The sequence below is a fragment of the Microcebus murinus genome, chromosome 16 (assembly GCF_040939455.1).
Source record: "Microcebus murinus isolate Inina chromosome 16, M.murinus_Inina_mat1.0, whole genome shotgun sequence".
NCBI classification, from domain to species: domain Eukaryota; kingdom Metazoa; phylum Chordata; class Mammalia; order Primates; family Cheirogaleidae; genus Microcebus; species Microcebus murinus.
The window spans coordinates 60,800,413-60,815,789 of NC_134119.1; the positions used below are offsets into that span (position 1 = coordinate 60,800,413).

The window sequence follows — 15,377 nt, forward strand, 5'->3', positions numbered from 1 at the left end:
GCTTTTCGAAAAACAAAGAAAACTAATTGCCATTAATGACAGGACTCTGAGAGCGTGGCCAAGACTTCAGGCCGGAATGTGCATGCTGGGTTCCAAGGCTCTGCCCCAGCCCGGGACCTCTCCGAGGAGAGGTGCCAAGCCTTGCATGCCACAGTCGAGGTGGTTGGTGTTTGTTTAAAAAAAAAAAGAAAAAGCAAAACCCAAAAATTCAATCAGGCCCTGAGATTTTCTGTCCTTGCATGGATCTTTCCTCTGGGCTCCACTCCAGCCTTCTGCTTCTCACAGCTGCATTTATTTTGCTCACATGCTAGTTTGTAAATACAGAAGGGGTTAGAGGAGAGACCTGTGGCGGTCATCAGTTTTCATTTGGAGAAAAACTCAGTCTAAAAATGTTCTCTGTTCATGCCCAGATGGGTCCACTCCAAGCCCTGTGAGCTCCAGGCCCTGGGACACAGCTGGAGGGCGCCTAGTGGGGACATTCCTTGGGCTTCAGAGCACCTGAGAGCCCTCGCCCCTGCCCTGTCTCCCGTCCCTCCACGTGCTCTAGCAGTCGCGGGGGCTCGTGGAAGGACAGGAGCCGAGGCACAGCTGCGGGTCAGAGAAGCAGCTGGTGGATGTGTCACGAGAGACGCCTCCTCCTCTCCTCACAGGAACTCTAAGCCCTGCGTGAGCAGCTCGCACCTGCGGCCGGCTGGGTGTGGGAGCCGCGGCCTCCCCTCCAGACTGTGCTCGTCTCCCTGGCTTTGGGGGAAGAGCTGCCTTCGCCCCACGCTGGGAAAGGGCAGGGGGCCCTGCGTAGTTTCTGGTCTGGGGCTCTGAGCCAGGGGTCCTCAAACTACGGCCCGCGGGCCACATGTGGCCCCCCAAGGACCGGCCGGGTGTTTTTGCCGCCGCTGCCTGTCCTGCTTGGCAGCCGACTCGTCCCAGGCCCGCAGTGCGCATGTGTGGAATGTGCACCGCACTCTCCAGCCGTCTGGAGGGACAGTGAACTGGCCCCCTGTTTAAAAAGTTTGAGGCTGGGAGGCCGAGGCAGGAGGATCGCTCGAGGTCAGGAGCTCAAGACCAGCCTGAGCAAGAGCAAGATCCTGTCTCTACTAAAAATAGAAAGAAATTAATTGGTCAACTAAAAATATGTAGAGAAAATTAGCCAGGCGTGGTGGCGCATGCCTGTAGTCCCAGCTACTCGGGAGGCTGAGGCAGGAGGATCGCCTGAGCCCAGGAGTCTGAGGTTGCTGTGAGCTAGGCTGATGCCATGGCACTCTAGCCCAGGCAACAGAGTGAGACTCTGTCTCAAATAAATAAATAAATAAATAAATAATAAATAAATAAATAAATAATAAATAAATAAATAAAAAGGGGGGTTTGAGGACCCCTGCCTGGGGCAGGACCAGCACAGACTCTGGGTTCCTCCCTTGCCTCTGGGCAGCAGACTGAGCGTATTTCCTCATCCTAAAACCCAAAGTTCAAAGGCTGCCGTCAGCCACAGGCCGTGACTGTGCTGTGGGGGCCTCTCCACTGTGGCTAATAGAGCCCCTTCCTCTGGGGGTGTCCCTGGGGAAGGCAGGCCCCGTCCTCTGGGTGACCACTCCATGTGCATCCAAGGCATGACAGGGTCTCCTGCAGGGTCCCTCGCAGCCTTCTCCAGCTCTGCAGTTAGCTTTGGAACTCGCCCTTTGCCCAGCCCCTCCCCTCCAGTGGCTGCGGCGGTGGAGCCCCCTCCCTCTTCGGAAGCCACCTCGCCCTGTCCCTGAGCCTGCGAGATGCGGGAGCAGAAGGCATTTAGAGGACTGCCCCAGGCACCCCTGCTTGAGGGGCTGCAGGGCGAGGCGCTGACTTGTCCCGTCCAGCGGCAGATCCACGCCGCCCCTCGCCTTGTGGAAGTGGTTTTTCTCTAAGTTGCTGAAGAACGTGTGGTCCCTGCTCTTCTTTCTCGCTCCCAGAAGTTCGAGCAAATGTTTGCTTTTAGGTTAGCTAAGAAAGCACGCAGCCCAGCAGTCTGGCCCGTGTCCCCTGCTTTCCCCTTTCTGACACCACAGCAGCAGCAGCATGTGTCCCTCAAGGGCCTGCCCAGCCACGGGGACACAGTGATCAGAACGGCCCTGCCCCTGAAGGCAGACAGCAAACAAGTAAACAAACCAGCAGATCCGCGATCACAAATGGTGACGTGGGACAGGTAGAGAGGACCTGGGCAGACGGGGGGAGCTCCTTGGGAAGCCATTTTTGAGAGGTGACACACAGCAGAGGCCTTCAGGATGAGGACCAGCCATGTGGGGCAGGCGCATGGGGCGCACTTTGTGGCAGACAGAAGCTTAGAGCAGGGAGTGTGGCAGAGGGCTTCCCACGTGCAGAATGGGGGTGGCTGTTACTGCTTTCGCTGCCGTTGTGACATCGGACACAAATCCAAAGTGCCTTTTAAAGACGACCTCCTTGCTGCTGTGTAGGATGGGCTGGGGGTACAGCGGGGGTAGCTGCAGCAGGCGCTGGGAGAGATGGGGCGGCACGGTCAACAAACGACAGCGCAGTGTGTGTGCGCCTTCCCTGGCCGACCGCAGCTTAGAGACGGCCGTCGCTGCCCTGAGCACACCCGGGTGCCCACAGAGGGCCAAACGCGGAGCTGTCGAGGCGACGAGCTGGGGCGGTGGGGGCGGGGGGGGGGTCATGGTGGAGGAAACAACGCACAGAGGCCTGCAGGCCCTCAGCAGCAGCAGGCAGGGAACAGCAGAGCTTCCCAGAGAATGTTCAGGCACATTCTCTCCCCAGGAGGTGGAGGAGGACAGGCCTGGGTGGTCCCGCCGGCAAATCACTCAGAGCTGGTCTCTAGAAGGGACGGAAGGGAAAGAGGAGGCATCTCGTGTTAACAGCCTTCTCCCTCCGCCCCCCCCCACATGCAGAGATCGTGGACGGCAACGCAAAGATGACCCTGGGAATGATCTGGACCATCATCCTCAGGTTCGCCATCCAGGACATCTCTGTGGAAGGTAAGAGTTGGGCGAGACCCGCCTTTGCTTCCCACCCTGGTCCTCTCAAGTCGTGTGAGTTAGATCAGAATTCCTGAGTGTTAGCTTTGTGCTTCAGGCCTCTTCCCTGCTGCCTTGAGGTCACTCCCAGGGCCTGGCCATTTACAGGAGCGGTGAGTGGGCGGCAGGTGAAGGGGGCCCGCCCCCACAGCCCTCCCCGCTCCGGGCTCTAGCACCTGCCCAGAGCACCTCTGTTCTCTCAGCGGACCCTCAGCCCCTCTCGTGAAGCAGGCGTGGAAGGTTGGCCCCATTTCACAGTCCAGGAAACTGAGTCACACAAGAAACTAGTGGCGGAGTTGGGCCAGGGCCTGGTTCTCTTTCCACTGGATGTCCCCGTCCTTGGACTCCTGCCTCCATGCAGCTGGGTCGGCTCAGGCCGCGCAGGAGCAGACTGACTTGCTTCCAGGCACCTGCGTGCAGCCCAAGATGAGCAAAGCCACCTGGCCAGCACGTAGAGGGGATGGGTGCCAGGTCAGACGTGTTCCCTGCCCTTGTAGGACTCCTAGTCTGTGAGGACAAGGACAATGAGCCGTCCCTGGGCATAGAAGGGCCTCCTGAGCTGTCCATGCTGGTGTTTTTCACCTTGTTCATAAGAGGCCCCGGCTGCTGTCGAGGGCTCGTCTGTGACTGTGTTCTGGTGGTTAAAGGTACAGGCTTGGTGGTCAGGCAAGCAGCACAGTGCCTGTCCTGACACTGCCACTTCCTGGGGCAGCTGTGGTTGAGTTGGTCTCCTCGCGGCCGTGAGGCTTAAGCAGGAGTAGTGGCAGAGGTCTTTCCATATCTAGAACCGGAGTGGCTGCTGTTTCCACTTTCACTGTTGCCGTTGTTGCATCCAAGGTTCTCTGTCCCCCAAGTCTGAGGGCAGAAGTCCGTTCCAACCTGGGCTGAGTTCTGAGGGTTTGTTTTTGAGCCAGTGCTCACTGTCCTTGTGTGTTCTGCAGAGACCTCTGCCAAGGAAGGGCTCCTCCTCTGGTGCCAGAGAAAGACTGCCCCGTATAAGAACGTCAACGTGCAGAACTTCCACATCAGGTAAGTGCCTGACCAGGGCACCCCGCGGCCCTTCTTATCCCCTCACTTCCTGCCGGGACCCAAGGAAGGTCACCTGGTTCCTCCCCAGGGAGGAGAGGCAGCCGCTCGGCTGTCCTGGGCTGCAGCAGCAAGACCTGGCTCTCCCACAGACCTTAGAAAATCCTCCTCCCCGGCACGGTGACTCTCAGAAGCAGCAGAGGGATTAGTCCTTGGAGTTGCTAGTGAATTTTATCTTGTAGAACATGTACTCTGTGGCTACTAACCTGAACGAGACTCAGCCCTGCCGTGAACTTGTCTCCCTCGTGGTGAGAAAGGGAGGCGAGATGTGTCCACCGTCGCACGGGGTCCAGAATGCGGCAGGAGGCGAGGTTGCCTGGTGGCTGGGAGCACGGGCCCTGGGGTGGCCCTGAGGTCGTCAGGTCCGGCTTGACCCTGTGACTTCACCCTGCTGAGCCTCTGGGAGGGGTGTGCTCAGCAGTGACCAGCAGGGACTCATGGCATCCACAGCAGTCCTGCCATGTCCTCGGCTGTCGAGGGCCTTTCTCATCACGCTCTGCCATTCACAGCGCGTGGCCCTTCCCTTGGTTGCTCTGTGTGTCTCCTTCCTTTTTCTGCCACAAACCGACTGTTCCCTTCTGAGCTTTCATTCGCTCGTTTATTCACTCAGTAAATATCTGCGGAGCACCTGCTGCATGCTATGGTCGGGATACGGCAGTTCCAGACAGAGTCCCCGTCCCTGGGAAGTTTGTACTGCAGCAGGGGACCGGCAGTGAGCAAACAACCCTACAGCACAGTGTCAGGCAGTAAGAAGTGCTGTGCGGAGACAGCAGTGTAGGATGAGGTGACAGAAAGTGACCAGGACGGCCTTTCTGAGGAGGTGACATTGAGCTTGACCCCAGAAGGAAGCAGCCTTTAGAGGATCTCAGGGAGGAGAGTGTAACCAATCCAGCTTGTGACCAGCTCGTGACCTTGTGGAGGGTCATTTTCCTTCAGAGACTCTCGTGCCAAGCCATATCCTGGCGTTTAGCCCGTGGACTGGCCCTCCGGTGGGTCAGGACGGCCAAGGTGCAGAGGTCAGGCAGCACAGCCACCAGCCTCCTGCGGTGGGGCTGGGGCCTGTCCCATTCGGGGGCCTCCCGTGTACCTCGCCTGGCAAGTAGGCCAGCAGTCCCAAAGTGTTTGTCGTGAGGGAGGCACTGGTCTAAGCATTTACCCAGTTAGTCCTCACAGCAGCCCTAGGCTGCTATCCCCTTTTTACAAACCGAGGCAGTGCGACTTGCAGGGGGTCAGGCTGTCAGGGAGTGGAAGAGCCAGGATTTGCCCCCAGGCTGGCTGGCTCCGGAGTTTGCTCTCCCCGTCCTGTCCCCCTGTGGTGCTGGCACTCGCCAAACTTCAGTAGGTGGGAATTGATCACTGCCGCAGTGCCCAGAGCCGTCCGGGACCCCACGGTGGGGAGGGTGCCCTCCTCGTAACCTTTGCCTTTCCTCCCCCAGCTGGAAGGACGGTCTTGCCTTCAACGCCCTGATCCACCGGCACAGACCGGAGCTGATCGAGTACGACAAGCTGAGAAAGGTGTGTGTCTCGAGCTCCCCTCCATGGCTCATAGGCACCTGAGTGTGAAGCCCTAACTCTGGGTCACCGTCCCCAAGGCCAACCAATGCCAGCCTCCAAAGCTGGGTCCTGTGCTCAGATGGGCCTGCTGGGAGAGCCTCCTGCCAGCTTCCCCAGACTCCTGGCCTAGAGGCCAAGTCTCCCTCACTTACTCCCCTTGGGGACTGTCCCATCTCCCTCTGTGGACATTGCAACCCACCCAGGGTTATTTTAGGGCCTGGCCAGCCATGCCTTCTAACTCCCCTTCCTTAACCGTCTGGATTCTGGAAGCATTCCTCTTTGCCCGATGGGGAGGAAGGTAACGAATTCCAAACGGTCACCACCAGCCGGCGTTTCCTGTGCGGGGTCCTGTTCTAGTTTGTACAAAGCAAACCCTAGTCCCTGCCCTCTAGGAGCCCCCAGCCTCCCAGGGAAGGCAGGACAGTTGTATCGGGAGTGACCACCGCACAAGGCCGTGCAGGAGGGCTCGGGCTGAACGGGGCGAGGGGGGTGGGGTCAGACACTTTTGAAGTGCTGCCGGGAGAGGCTGGTGCACCCTGAACTGGCAGGAGCAGGAAAGGGCCCTGGGGGAGGAGGCAGGTTAAAGCCAGAGGAGGGCATGGGTGGTGGGACTGGCCTGCATGTGGCCCATTCCAGCCACAGCGAGCAGGTGAGCTGGGCTCTGGGGACGGAGAGTCAGGGGCTTTAGTCTGTAAGCAGCAGGGTGGAACCAGGGCGCTCTGGATTTGCTCCCCTCCCCCGCCTCTAGCCCCGTCAGGTCTGGACCCCGTTTCTGGGGAGGGGCTTTAATCTGGGGTCCGTGAATAGCTGGAAATTGTATGAAAAGAGCAGGCCTGCATTTTTCTGGAGAAAAGGCCCATAATTTGCTCCACAAAGGTTTCAAGAGGTGTTCCTGTGGGTAGGAATTGAATTTATTTGGGGTATGCCCTCCTCCCAACCTTCCAGCCCTGTCCCCCTCCCACACTCCCTCCCCTCCAGGCTGGCCCTGGCTCCCTCCTGCCCCTGATGGAGTCCTTCCTCCTTCCCCACCTGCCTCCCACAGGACGACCCGGTCACCAACCTGAACAATGCCTTCGAAGTGGCCGAGAAATACCTCGACATCCCCAAGATGCTGGATGCAGAGGGTAAGGACATGTTTCTGTTCGGTCAGCACTGTGTTCCCTGGGCCTCATCTGTCCAGGCCTGGCTTTGGGCAAAGGCCCATGGGTGCGTCAGAGCTCGGAGGTCACCCCGGGAGCTGACAGCCAGCGGAAAAGGCCCTGTGAGTCCCGGTGACCTGGGGAGCCGCCCAGACGCGTTCAGGGACAGAGAAGGGGTGGGAAGGGGAGCTCGAAGGATCAGCTCTCCGGGGGCTGCGTCTTGCCAAGGCCCAGGGGGGACGAAGTGGCCGAGGAGGGCTGGCTCCAGACTTCCTGTGAGCAGCCCTGGCCTCTCCCCTCCCTGCTGCCGCAGCACGGAGTCTGGAGCCTGCCAAAGTGGAGAGTTTTGTTTTTTCCTTTTCCGGCTTTGCTCCATTTCCCAGCCGTGCCCCACCCCCTGCCAGGACCCAGGTCTCTGGCCTCTGGTGGCCCTTGGAGTTGACTGTCCAGCAGCCCCTTGGGGCCATTCTCAGAGAGAGGAAGTGGCTTCGTTTCAGTCCAGTTCCCACAGCCTTGGCCTTTCCCAAGGCCATGGGGGAAGGGGGCTGGGGTGTGGCTGAGCCCACCCGAGTCACCAGGTGTCACCGCATCCACTCTGATGGCTGTGGCCTTGGGAGCCCCTGCATCCTGGTGAGCGGCGCCCCCAGCCGCCCCACTGGGCGGTTTAACCCTTGTCGTTCACTTGCAGACATCGTGAACACGGCCCGGCCCGACGAGAAGGCCATAATGACCTATGTGTCCAGCTTCTACCATGCCTTCTCAGGAGCGCAGAAGGTACCGGGCAGGGCCAGGCGGGCCCTCCGCGCCGCCACTGCCCAATGCCGCTGCTGCCTCTCGCCTCCCATGCTCACCTCGTTTCTCTTGCAGACGGCCGTGGCCTCTCTCCGACTGGAAGCCACCCCCAGCTCTTCAGCATGGCTGCCTGAGCAGTCCTTGCTCACAGTGTCTGTTGAGGCTTTGTTCCAGGCACAGGACACAGTAGTGCCCTTGTGGCCAGCAAGGTCCTTGTCCTCAGGGATCTTGCGTGCTAGTGGGTGAGACAGGCAACAAGCACCTCAGCAGATAAAGTCATTTCATGTGGCAAGCAGCAGAATAGAGAGCAATGGTGGTCTAGGATGCGAGGAGAGAGATGGCAGGGGGTCACTTTCAGTTGGAGCCTTCACCAGGGAAGGGTGACAGGAACAGGGACTTGGAGCGGTGAGCAGGACCTGAGGCAAAGGCATTCCAGGCAGAGGATAAAGCAAGTGCAAAGGCCCTGGGGCAGGAATAAGTTTGGCTTATTCAAGGAGTGGCTGGAGAGAAGTGAGTGAGCAGAGGGAGTGAAAGGCAGTGACAGGGACAGGCCTTGCAAGACCACTGTGGTCTGGGATGAGGAGTCTGCGTTTTCTTCTGAGGGCCACAGGAGACCGTCAGGGGTCTTGCACAAGGATGGTAGGCGGTCATACATGACACAGTCCTACTGAAGTGCCCCAAACAGAGCTTGCTTTATAGAGCCCATGGCTACTCTGTCACAACCCAGGCTGGTTAGGAAAGGAACATACCTCATTTGGATACAAAACCGCACAGGACGTGCCCACGCAGGCCTCAGCCGGGGTCTGGCTTCCAGTCCAGAGCAAGCGCTATTCCTCCCGCATGAGCCTCGGGCCGGCTGGCCGCCCTCCCTGCATCTTTCACTCTCTCCTGCCTCTCTCTCTCTCTCTTTCTCTCTCTCTGTGCAGATATTGTGGGCACTCTGAGGCCAGATGAGAAGGCCATCATGACTTACGTGTCCTGCTTCTACCACGCTTTCTCGGGGGCTCAGAAGGTGAGCTGGGGCGGGCGCACCCTTGCTGCTGTGGCTTCGGACTTGCCTTCACTGTCACCCTGTGTCACCACCGTCTGTCTGTGGGTGGAGCCCTGGCCAGGCCATAGGCCACCGAGCCATGAGGACCGACCCTGCTGGGTTCTCACTTGGAAAGGCCACCTAGGGCAGGTTTCCTGTGACTATGGGGCCTCCAGCGCCTCCTGCCGTCCGGCTGGTGCCGGACCCGTGCTGGGGGTCCACAGGTGTCCTCTGACCGCAGCCCACCCTGGGAGGTGGGGGGGAGGCGTCCCAGACTCTCGGGCAAGGACCTGAAGCCCAGCATCTTGGCAAATGGCAGAGCTGGGGGTGACCCCTGGGCTGTCCCGTCCCCTTCTCCATGAGCTGCCGCAGGGCTGCCTGCTGTGCCCTGTTACTGGGGAGCCCCGGGCTTTCTGCTCCTCCTCTGCAGTTCCTTCCCCTCCCAGACTGCCAGGAAGGGCTCAGCATGACAGCCCGACCACGTCTTGGGGCTGCTCTGTGACCCGTCCCTCCAGAAGCAGGCAGAGCAGTCAGAAGCGTTGGTTCCCAGCGGCAGCTCTACCCGAGCCCGGCTGACCTCATGCCCCGCCACGGCCTCTGTCGGGCCCCAGCTTCTGCGTGGAGGCCTGGCCCCTCTGTTCCCTCTGTCCACCTGCCGGTCTCTGCAGTGGCTTGGGCAGTGCTCCCAGTGCCTCGGTTTTGCATTAGCAGTTGGCAGGTGTGCCAAGAGGAGGAGGAGGAGGAGAAGGAGTCGGTTGTTGTTGATTGAGCACTTACTACGTGCTAGGCACTCTCTAGGGACTTGACATGCGCAGGCTCTGAGAGAGTCTCTGTAGGTGCCCCGGGGGGAGGGGGGGGGCTAGGTGCACCTAACCTCATTTCAAACGGGAGAAATTGAAGTTTAGGAACGGCTCTTTGTGCCTCTCTAAAGTCATAGGACGGGGCTGTACCTCCGTAGACCACCTTCCTAGGCCCCACGGCCAGCAGGTGTGGTACCCATGGGCAGTCTGTCCCGGCCCCGCTCTGCCACCTCTCAGCAGTGTGACCGTGGATGAGCCACTTAACCTCAGTTTCCCCATCTGTGAAATGGGTGTCACACTAGTACCTGGGGGAGGGTGGTTCCTCCCAGCACAGACAGAGAAGTTTGATTGCCTCTTCACCTCCCAGCCAGCATGTGTGGGAACTCGTGTTTGGAGCCTTCTGCTGGGGACACAGGGAAGGTGGAGGGAGGACCCCCGACCCAACCCCAGCAGAGTGGGGATGGACAGTGGTGGAAGCTTCCTCACCAAGAACCCCAACCACATTTGCCCTGTGGGCCCGAGCCAGCCTCCCTGCCCCCTACACTGCCCTCGCTTGATTGTCTCCACTTCTCCCCGATCTGCTCCTCCACGCTTGAGCCAAACTCCAGCATGGCGTTGGGGCGGGCGGGCCGGGGGGACTGTGCAGCCCAGTCACGGCATTGCAGGTGTTTGAGGTGGCCAGGTCAGAGGGCTTGTTGTTGGCCCCTCTTGTTGGGGAGGAAATAAAGGCCAGGCTGTGGGGAGCTGGCCCGTTCACCGAGGAAAGTGCTAGATTCAGGCTTCTCCAGCCACGAACGCAGCTTCCCCAGGCCCAAGCCTGCGTTCACTGCTCAGGACAGCCTTGTGACGCTTTTACTGCTCTGTTTCCCCAGAGACGCATTCCAGTCCCTTGAAAGAGCGCTCTCTGGGCTTTGTTCTGTTTTACAAGCGCAGGGCAAACCCCAGGCCTCGCCCCGAGTCTGCCCATTCTGTCCCGACAGTTTATTCCTGGTCACTGAAGCATTCCCTCCTTGTTCTTTCATTCTCTCATTCATTCGTCAGCCCTGAGCACCTAAAACACAGCCCTGAGCAAGATGCTGGGAACGCAGCAGGGGAACCAGACACCCCTGACCAGCAGCCCCGTGGTGGCACCCAGGATTTGAGCTCTGGGTGCCAGTTGCCTCTGCCATGTCAGGGGTCAGGACTGACCCGTGTGGCTCCCCCACAAGCTGCACCCCTGGCTGTGCCGTGCGCACTGGTTTGGGGCTGGTGTTCATGGGCCGAGGAACCTCCTGAGCCTCACCTCTGAGGAGCACTGCCTGGGGCCCTTGGCGTGTGTCCCGCAGCCTGAGACAGGGCGTGTGCGTGTGCATGCGTGCGCTCACGCAGACCCCAGCTGCCCCCGCCTCCCCGCCTGTCTGCGGGTGTGCTGTGTGGACGGGAGAGGCCGGCGTCGGAGCCGCCTCCCAAGCCTCTCCGTTTTCCTTCCCCATCACTCTGTAGACCCTCCTCACTATTTCTGTTCCTGTTCTGTTGCTGTTTCAACTCCTCCTCTTGGACCCTTTCTGTGCTTCCTGAAAGGTACCTGGTCTCTCTCCTCTCCCCGTGTGGCCCCTCCCGTCCTCCTCCACGCCTACACTGCCCCCCGGCAGGACACGCCAGGTCTCTCCTGGAGTTCCGGGCCAGGGCCTGTCTCCACCACGCCCTGCTCTCCAAAGCCCTGGCCCCCTCCTGCCCACATGGGCTCCTCTTAATACCCACCTCCGAGGCAGGAGAAGGAAGGGCCGAGCATGTTCTCCTGCACTCTGACCACCAGCTCCTCTGGGGGCACTGGCCCCCACTCTGCTGCCCCCCAGCTCTCCAGCTTTTGGCCTTTCTTAGTCTTTCTTCTACCCAGGGGGGACGCTTTCAGGGTCTGAGGCCCAGTACGGATGGCCTCACCCGGCCTCCTCCATGCAGGGCGCTAGAAGGCTTGCTAGCAGAGGGGGAGGCCCCCCACCCTCCTCGGGGCCTCCAGGGTCTGGGCCAAGAGAGCCGATAGCCGGGCTCTCTGGGCTGGGGGCGTTTTGCGGTGAGCTGTCAGGACGTGGCCACTCTGGGCCCCGTCTCGCTGGTGTGCTTCCTCCTCTTCCCTCCTCTGCGAGTTCTGTGTGGGCCACGGACCAGCTGCTTTCCAGGGACGTGCCCGTCAGGAGGGAGGGTCGCCAGCCCCCAGGCAGCCCTGACTGTGCGCTTCCCCCGCCCCAGGCCGAGACTGCCGCCAACCGCATCTGCAAGGTGCTGGCCGTCAACCAGGAGAACGAGCACCTGATGGAAGATTACGAGAAGCTGGCCAGCGATGTGAGTGTGCCGCCTGCCCCCCGCCTGGTGGCCCCGCCACACCCGAAAGATGGGGTCACCTCTTGTTACCTTGACCAAAGGAGTGGTGTGACACTTGCAGGGGAAAAGCAGGGCCTGGTCCTTAGCTCCTAGAAGAGGCCAGAAGGTTACAGACTCAGCCAGTATGTGACCTTTCAGTTTGGTTTCATGAGGGTCAGACTGGGGGTCTCCATGCCAGCTGGCTCCCGTGGTCCTAAGCCTGGGCTCCTGGAGGTGCTCAGGGGTGGAGTTTCCTGGATACTTCATCGCTTTAGAATCACCCGGGGAGCTTTTTAAAAGAGCTGTTCCCATCCCTGATTCCTGGAGAGACTAGTTCAGTAAGGTAGAGAGGGACCCGAGGACAGAAACAGTGGCAAGCCCCACATGCAAGCACTTCCTGTCAGGATCAGCTCAGTCTCCATGGCAGCCCCTCCTTCCCAAGGGAGGAAACTGAGGCCCAGAGAGGCTCAGGCTCACTACGTAGCTGGTGGGCCAGAGAGCTGGGGCTCAAACCCAGGCAGCCCCGCTATAGAGCCTGGACCACCGTTTCAGTCGGGAATGTGGGTGGTTAGTACATGTCTTCTGGATTCTCTTCTTTGTTTTTAAAATCTCCATAATTAAAAAATAAAAACAATGTAAGCTCGCAAAGAGCAGTCATTTGACTGCTCTTCTAGAACCAGTGGTTCCCAGACTTTGAGATTTCATGGACCAGGAAAATTTGCAAAAGTATTTAGCCAATCTGGGGTGGCCAACTTTTTATTTTGCCAAGTCAAGGATATTTTAAAAAGAGAACACAACCATCTGTTACCACCGCCATTTCTAACACCAAGACAAGGTAAAGAGGTTATATTCTTAGAACTCCAGCCATTGCCAAGAAGGGGTAATTAGCACCATGCATCAAGATGTATGTGCATATGAATACTTTTGTCCTTGGTTTTCTCACTTTGCCAGAAGTTGGCATTTGGGGGCCGCTTCTCAAGCATGTCTATGCTAGAAAATGACCGATTTTACCCCTGTGGAATTGCTTTAGAATGTCCTCATGTTCGTGCCCTTCCTTACCCCATCCAAGATCTGAGTAGCTCCTAAAAGTACATCTTCCTTTGTTTTTCAATCTTATTTTCTCATTTGTGTCCCAGGCCCTGTGCATGCGCTGGCCACCCCCACATGAGGGGGTGGCGTGCCTGTCGGCCCCTGCCCGTGAGGCTCTGAGTCAGGGAGCCAGGAAGCAGTGAGGTTTTCAGACAGCGCGGAGCTCAGGGAAGAGGGGGGCCCTCTGAGGAGGGGCGTGTGAGTGGCGGCTGCCCTGCCCAGATCTGAGGAAGAGGAAGACCAAGAGCAAGGGCATGGACAGGAAGTAGCCAGAGGACAGCACAGCGGGAGGGGGCACGTTCCCAGAATTCCAGTCTCTGTGGGGTTCCCACAGGAGTCACGGAGAAGTCGGGCTAGGGAGCAGGGATGACCCCGAAACAGGGTCCTTGAACAAGATCAGAGCCCGCGTAAGCTTAGGGGTGGCCCTGTCAGCACTCGGGGGCCCCGCAAGGCCGCCACAGCTTCTCACGGCCCGCAGCTCCTGGAGTGGATCCGGCGCACCATCCCCTGGCTGGAGGACCGCGTGCCGCAGAAGACCATCACGGAGATGCAGCAGAAGCTGGAGGACTTCCGCGACTACCGGCGCGTCCACAAGCCGCCCAAGGTGCAGGAGAAGTGCCAGCTGGAGATCAACTTCAACACGCTGCAGACCAAGCTGCGCCTCAGCAACCGGCCCGCCTTCATGCCCTCCGAGGGCAGGATGGTCTCGGTGAGCGCGGGCTCGGGGCCCGGGCCGGCCAGCGTCCCGGGGTGCGGGGGAAGCCGGGAGGGGCAGAGGCAGTTCCAGGACCGCCTGCAGGCTCGCTGCTTGCCCACTGTGGTCTTTCCTAACGGGGATACGCAGCCTTTAGGGTGCGTGGGTGGGGGAGGGTATACGTACACATTGCCACGCCCCCCCTTGCCCATTACTCCCTGTCTTACACCCAGAGTTTGTTTTTTTTTTTTTTTTTTTTTTTGAGACAGAGTCTCGCTTTGTTGCCCAGGCTAGAGTGAGTGCCGTGGCGTCCTAGCTCACAGCAACCTCAAACTCCTGGGCTCGAGTGATCCTTCTGCCTCAGCCTCCCGGGTAGCTGGGACTACAGGCATGCGCCACCATGCCCGGCTAATTTTTTATATATATATCAGTTGGCCAATTAATTTCTTTCTATTTATAGTAGAGACGGGGTCTCGCTCTTGCTCAGGCTGGTTTTGAACTCCTGACCTTGAGCAATCCGCCCGCCTCGGCCTCCCAAGAGCTAGGATTACAGGCGTGAGCCACAGCGCCCGGCCACACCCAGAGTTTTATACCCACCCCGATACCACACCACGGTCTGTGTGGAACTGTTTTATTCTGGACCCCAGTCTGCCGGGTCTCCGGGATCGCCTGACTCTCACCTTCTGGCGCACACAGCCCCATTCGTGGCACGTGTTCATTCATTCATTCCCCTGGTCACACGCTCATCCATTTACTCCTAAAGAGTTGATTGTACCTGTCGTGTCCTGTTTAGGCATCCATATATAGCAAAGCAGGGCACAGCCGTGACCCAGCCCATTTGTGTATATGTGCGGGCGGGTTTTTTGTCTGCTTGTTTGTTTTAAATACAGATGGTCTGGCTGTGTTGCCCAGACTGGACTTGAGCTCCTGGGCTCAAGTGATCCTCCCAGCTCAGCCTCCCAAGTAGCTGGGACGATAGGCGTGCCCCGCCGCGCCCAGCTCCTAGCCCATTTCTGCCGACTTTCCATCAGCATCCCTCAGGGAGGCCTCCTCCTGCTGGGGCCCCACGCTTCTGTGACAGCCCTGCCCTCTCCTGCCCCCCCAGGACATCAACAACGGCTGGCAGCACCTGGAGCAGGCCGAGAAGGGCTACGAGGAGTGGCTACTGAATGAGATCCGCAGGCTGGAGCGGCTGGACCACCTGGCAGAGAAGTTCCGGCAGAAGGCCTCCATCCACGAGGCCTGGACGGACGGTACGGTCCCCGCGGCTCCCTCTTCCCGACACGCACACACGCAGCCCCTCCCGCGTCAGGTCTGTGTGTCGGCCCCTTTGCTGCTGCTTGGGGACGTGCATGTCAGAAACACTGCTCTGGGCCCATCCAGCCGCAGGCGGCCATGTGGGCCCCTGCGGGTCATCCTGGTCGTCAAAGCTCAGCCATCCAGGGACAGAGGACGGTGTCCCTCCCTGTTCAGGGCAGTTGTGTGGGGCAGGGCTCTCCCATTGCTGGCAGCCCGTGTCCACCGTGCCTCCCCTCCCCCACACCTTCTGTGACCGTGGCCCCCACACCGCAGAGCTGGTGCTGGATGGATCTGGGTTCACCAGCACGTTCATCAGAGGCAAGGCCCGGGCACCGCCTCCTCTCTGTGGCTTGACCCAGACAGGCGCACCGGCTGCCCGCCCCCCAGCTGTCGCATGGCCCACGCTGGAAGCCCCTCCTCCCGCCCTCCCCATCCCAGAGCCCCTTCCAAGGTGCCTGGCTCCCCCTGCAGGAGGCTTCTCCCAGAAGGGCCGCAGCACCTCCTGTTTCTTGGCAGCTGCAGCAGCCTGTCCCTTTGGCT

At 59.6% G+C, this 15,377-nt stretch overlaps 1 protein-coding gene across 4 annotated transcripts in view; it reads left to right on the top strand.

The window, feature by feature from the left end:
• Positions 1-15,377, top strand: part of ACTN4 (actinin alpha 4) — a 71,292-nt gene that overhangs the window by 45,136 nt on the left and 10,779 nt on the right. For 2 of the 4 annotated variants that reach the window (XM_012774711.3, XM_012774709.2), the window contains exons 4-11: positions 2,892-2,978; positions 3,959-4,046; positions 5,540-5,618; positions 6,700-6,781; positions 8,515-8,600; positions 11,645-11,737; positions 13,323-13,553; positions 14,644-14,791. In XM_012774711.3, coding sequence (XP_012630165.2) covers positions 2,892-2,978; positions 3,959-4,046; positions 5,540-5,618; positions 6,700-6,781; positions 8,515-8,600; positions 11,645-11,737; positions 13,323-13,553; positions 14,644-14,791 — 894 coding nt within the window. Of the gene's footprint in view, positions 1-2,891; positions 2,979-3,958; positions 4,047-5,539; positions 5,619-6,699; positions 6,782-7,484; positions 7,571-8,514; positions 8,601-11,644; positions 11,738-13,322; positions 13,554-14,643; positions 14,792-15,377 lie in introns of all 4 variants that reach the window. The other 2 variants (XM_012774710.3, XM_012774708.3) reach the window with 1 other exon arrangement.